Source organism: Merops nubicus, unplaced genomic scaffold (genome assembly GCF_000691845.1).
Source record: "Merops nubicus isolate BGI_N331 unplaced genomic scaffold, ASM69184v1 Scaffold24256, whole genome shotgun sequence".
In the NCBI taxonomy this organism is placed as follows: Eukaryota; Metazoa; Chordata; class Aves; order Coraciiformes; family Meropidae; genus Merops; species Merops nubicus.
Window position 1 is genome coordinate 8430 of NW_008615932.1, and position 5935 is coordinate 14364.

The 5935-nt window shown below is 39.0% G+C and overlaps 1 protein-coding gene across 1 annotated transcript; it reads right to left on the reverse strand.

The window, feature by feature from the left end:
• Window positions 1-790: 790 nt before the first annotated feature.
• Window positions 791-1027, reverse strand: LOC103775256 (lipoma HMGIC fusion partner-like 3 protein; the record flags this gene model as incomplete). The annotated part of the gene is made up of 1 exon (XM_008942704.1): window positions 791-1027. A coding segment is annotated over one exon (237 nt), but the record flags the coding sequence as incomplete, so codon positions are not given.
• Window positions 1028-5935: the final 4908 nt, after the last annotated feature.

Consider the following 5935-nt stretch of genomic DNA (forward strand, 5'->3'; position numbering starts at 1 on the left):
GTGGTATCTAGAACATCAGATACATAGTGTGGATGCTGGGGGACCACAAGGGGAAGGGGCTGCAGAAATCAGCCAGCCTCACACATACTCACCAAACAGCATCTCTTCCTCCCACAGCTGTGTGATAAACTACTGGCCTGAGCCAGTTTCATGGTCTTAATCCAGAAATGTGTTTTATTCCCAACTCACTGCATGAATATTCAGTTACTACAGAATCCTAGATTCCCTTGAGCTGACTAATGAGCCCAAAGCAATACAACCAAACAAGAACTAGGATTCTTCTTCATTTGTAGCTCTGATCCTCAGTCCACCAGTGCCTTGCTGTATAGGCAGTCCCCTTACATAGCTCATTGTGAACCTCCCAAGTCAGCACTCTCCCTTTACTGGGTACTGTGCTAACACATATGCTATATTGGAGCCATTCATATCACAATGCAAAACCCTGAAGGAACCAAACGAACAAATCTTGTACAGGGCACAGAAAAAGAGATAGTGAAACTTAAATGTCAATGAAATAATGTACAAGTGGGTAACACAAAACCATCCCATCTACATCTCTAAAACGGGTAAGTCATGCATAGTGAAGCAATTATGTCAATTTCAAGCTTTCTTAGATTTCGGTGGCTGAAAACCAGAACTTCCTCTGCCCATTGCATTTCTTCTTTCCCAGCAATTTAGGAAGCAAGCCAGCATGTCAACTTTTAAGTACAAAATTAACCAAAACCAACCATTGTATTTAAGCAATTGTCCTCCAGGCCACCCAATAATAGTGTTTCTAAAGTAGTCCTACCTTTGTTTTCCAACTTGAGCTCCTCTGCTAGCAAGCTGTCTTGTCTGTTGCCAAGCACAAATGCCAGAAATGAGAGGATCAGGGCATCCAAGATTCCAATAATCGCCAGGATATATGCCCAGCGGACTGAACAAGCCCCCAGCGTGTACTTGTCTGTCTTTTCACCACACATCCGTTTTACCTCATCTGAATCCCAGCCATCAGGAAAAATCATACAACCCAGGACGAGACAGGCAGCTTGGAGAAAAAAGAAAAGGAGAACAATGGGATAATGAGACCAAACTTCGTTTTGATGAGAACCTACACAGTTATCATTAAAGCAACACACTTTTTCATCCTCAGCTGCGAGACTAGGTTACTTAAAAACAAGCCACAGAATTTTATGCTGTGATTATATTTAATAAAAAAACCTAAGATACAGCATCAATCGTGTACCTTGATTTAAAAAAAAAAAAAAAGAAAAAAGAAAAAAAAAAGTTTTGTTCTGAATGCCTGGCTGGTTTTTGAACACAATCACATTTTCCTGGTGAGAGCAATTTCTTCATTGTAACATGAAAAGCTTACACAAAACAAAAGGGGAAAATTATTAATAACTTGGATATTCAAAGGAAACACTAGATTACTGTCAAATTGTCAGGCAAACAAACCAGAGAAAAACAGAGGAAAACCACTACTTATCCTTTCTGGTAAACTTAGTGCTTGTAACACACACATTTAGTAGCAAGGGGGGGATTTTGTCAGTTGGCAGTAGCCCTTTAGCTGAAATACATTTTATGTGTGAGGTTTGTACCCCTCAAAATTACAAGTAATGACATTGTTCTGCAAGGAAAGTAAGTTGTCAACATTGCTGCCACTTCCTGATCTGGTTTACATGAGGAATCACCACATGACATCTCAAACACAACAAAGCACTGATTAATACCAAGAGAAATGAAAAGCCTCTACCTGCATGGGAAGTCAGCGGACACCGACCACCAGATGCTCTGGGTGGGTCAGTTGTACAAGCATCAGCACTGTCATTTTACATACCTTTAATGCCCACAAAACAAAACCACACCTGCACTGAATCAGTGTGCAATACTGGAAGAGAGATGTGAAAACAGAGCCCAGGAATGGTAGTTTCCTTTTGACACCTACACAATTGCTGCAGACAAAGCCCTGAAAGCACATCTGCTGAAAGCATCTGATGTAGAATAAAACCTCTGCCTAAGGCATTTGACAAATTCTTCTTGAGCAGTTCATTTGTGAGAAAATATAACAGCTTATAATACTTTCAAGGACAATTAGGCTTAGAAACAAGGACAATTAGATAAGGACTGATTTACTCAGAACATGCAAGTTGGACAAATTGTAGTTGCCTATTGCCTGCCTTAAATCACTTATGCAATTTCATAAGATCTTCCAAAGATTTTAGAGATAAACTGTACAATAATTATATTTCGTGAGCTGGTTACACATGCTTCCAGGAAGACTGTTTTGCACAGTCAATACATACTTCCCTCACGGTTGTGAAGGATTTCACTGAAATGATGCATCAAACCTGCATACTTTTGGTGTTGGTAAAAATGTCCACATTTACCCAGGTATGTGTTGAGAAATTTTACTATATAACAGCAACAACCACAATGAGTTTACTTTTATTAATCATCCTCAAGATGAGAGGAAACTCAGTGCTTAAGTAATGATCAATCGATGTGGAATTTTTCTGATGAAGTGCAAGAATAATTAGCAAATACCAACATCTCTGTTTTTTTAGTGCATAGCACATCAGACTTATGGTCTTATAATTCCTAAAAATAATTTAACTTTGTTCTTTTCCACCCAGGTAACTATAAATATGGGCACTTATCTTAGGAATTCAGTGAACAGCTTCCCAGCCGAGTTCCTCAAGTCTCCAATTAACTCATCCTTCCTGGATTCTGTTCCTGCACGCTTTGATATACTTGCCTAACTTTCTGGAGTCATTCTGTTGATAGCATTGGGTCTTTTCATGGTAATAAGACACAGGTAAGTGATAGCTGGACTAGATCCCTTTGCATAAAGGCAGATATCATAGAGAGGATGTTATTAGTATATCCTTTGCCTATGCAGTTTACATGCTTTTTACTAGATGACTGCTTGGTCAACATCTTCAGATGCAGGAACGATACCTTACTTGTTGTGGTTAAAATAGGTAATATTAGTCAAGATTGAGTCTTCACTAGCTGAGGGAATATTTTGCACTGAATGCTTTTAAGAATACAGACTTGCTCAATAATATGATACAGGTAATGATTCATTTATCAGATACAAGACTGAAAAGACAGGTATAAAATCCACCTACACATCTACTTTCTATTGCTAGAATTTTTTACATTTTAACCCTTCTAAAGAGAATTAGATTTTTCTCTAGAAGGAAATTACTTTCAGTTTTATATGAATTTGGAAAATGGAAAGCATTTTATGCAATTTCAGTGAAACTGCTAAGAGATGATTTTATAACACAGACATGGGTGTCATATCTTTGCCTAAACTTCCACTGTCTCTAATGGCAGTGTGACTGAAATGGAAATGTAACAAAGGCTACTAGTGTTTTAATACGATTCAGTTCTAATAAATTCAGAAACTTTTGGATTTGGAAAGCTTACCTAGTGAATTAAATTACTTACATCATCAGTTCCTGCAGGCTTTTTGATTCAAGTAACAAAAAAGTTAAATCTATATTGGTTGAAGGCAGTCTTCTGTGTGTGAGGTGAATACACTGCATTAGCAGCATCTTCCTGAACCTGCAGAGAGAGCCCAGTCTAGGACCTCTGTAGCTAATCAAGAGCATTCATGGGAAGCAGCAGGGGGAAATTGATAAATGACTGATTAGTGTTACTGACACCATTCAGAACTATTTGGACAACTGTAACACAAGAATCACATCCACATTGTTTTCCCTTTGGTTGACTGAGAAAGCTCCTGGCAGGAATAATGCCTTTGTGATGATGGACTGGGATCCCTCCAGTCCTTCCTCTGCTTTTCTTACAAGATACGGGATAACGAATTGTTTCTTCTACATATTGCAGTCTGGTGAAACTTTTCAAGATTTAAAAAAAATAATTAATAAAGAGCAGTTAAACATACTTGATATACATTTACTTCTCATCTTAAAGGCTTTTTTCTCATATGAACAGCTAAAAGAAGCTGTTACATGGTTTTCCTTTAGAGCTCTGAGTGACAAGACAAATTTTTTATACTAAGAGAGGGAGTCTAGGATTTTACCTCCTGGGATGAAAGGATGTGGATATGACACTCTAGAGACTGGAGACAGACACTGTATTGTTACTGGCACTGACAGACTTGTAACTCTGACCAAGCTAATGTTATCACAGCCTGTGCTCTGTTCATGAGCTCAAATGGTAATTAGCAAGCGAGTAATTCATAATCCCATGGTTATGCCCAGCACAGTGACAGACGAATATCACATCATTGCATGAAGTTCTATTTTTAAAAAGTTGTTATATAGGAAACCAGTGGTGAGAAATTCCCACTAGCAGGACTTTGCTCTCATCTACATTCTTTTCCTGACAACATACACAATTTACTTGTATGTAGAATATGGTGATGGCAAATTTTCTGACAAAAGGGTAAAAAAAAAAAAGAAATGGGAATGACACTGACCAGCTATTTTCATTCCATACCCATACATGCATGAGCCTTCAAGCCTTCATGATTCCAAAACTGAGAGGTTCTTTGTTTTCAAAATTTTTTTTCTAAATGGTATTTACAAAACCAGAAATCCATTAAACTCCAATAAATTAAATAGAATTTTTGGAAGCTGTGTTGGTGGAATGAACTTCTAGGACAGAGTGAAATGAAAGGTGAGGACTCTGGCAGGTGACTACAGTCTTTCAGCAGCTTGTACCTGGGAAAGAAAGAGTGAGGGTGGGTGGCTCAAGACACAGGGACAAATTCAAATACAGTCCTGAGCAAACACAGAGGCTGCACATCCACGCAGCTGAGATTGCTTTGAGTGATATGGAGTGTACTAATGAGTGGAATAATGATTCTTGGTGTTTACATTTGTGTTCTGGCTTGGAGCAAATGTGCAATTTTGAATCAAATCCCCTGAATCTTTCCATTTACTGATTCCATTCACAGGAACAGTTTTGGTGCATGTAAACCACATTATTTTTGGAAGAGCTTAAAGCTCCTTTCCAAAAGTTCTTCAGTGCTGGATGGGGACCTTAAGTTGTGACTCAGTGTGTGGGCTTCATCACCATGAAAACTGTGCCAAGGAGAAGGCTCTTGAACTATGCAGAGCTTCCTTAACTCCAGAAATGGTTCCTGTGCAATACAAAGTTGCAAACACCATATAAGATTTCTTATTTGCTGCTTTGTTTGAAGACCGCCAGATACAGTCTTCAGCTTTGGAGAGGTTCCTCAGAGAGGTGCCAGCTGGCTTCCCAAGGAGATGACACAGCCTGTTAATTTGTACCATAAGCAGACTGAAAGTTCCCCTGGCATCAGAATATCTTGGTGGTGCTCATATACATTTGCTAACCACATGATTGCTGTCAGGTATGAGACACTGAGCGAGAAAAATGCCATAAAATTCAAGACTCAAGACAAGTGTTCTTGGAGAGCTGGGATAATAAAATCATACTTGGACTTCTGTGCCTTGGGCTTCCATGTGGGACAAAGGAGGTGCCCTGTGGAATTACTCCAGGACACTAACGTGTCACTTTCATCTAAGTGACACAGACAAAAGCAGACCTTCCTGAAGAGGCCCAAAGATGCTCCCCACCACCTCTCAGTGAAGGAGAAAAGGTTTGTGGGTTAATCTTTCTTCAGAAAGCTTCACATAACATTTATAATGAGAGCATTTGGTCCAGGAGACAAGACTGGTCTCATTTGAAGTAAAACCCTAGAAGCATACATGATGAGGATGTGAGAGGCTTCAGCAGTAACTGCTTTAATCTGCTTATTCTTTTATTTTGCATCGTTTTACTTGGCAATGCAGACAAGCCTGAACCTCTCCACAGGACTAAGAATTTTTATACAGTGCTAAGGGGGAGAAAAATAAAGAACCTCTTACTGTATTCCTGTGATAAAAAAAAAGACCTAACACAATTATGGCCACTTGACTTATTAAGGCACTGACTTTTTGACACCAACCTG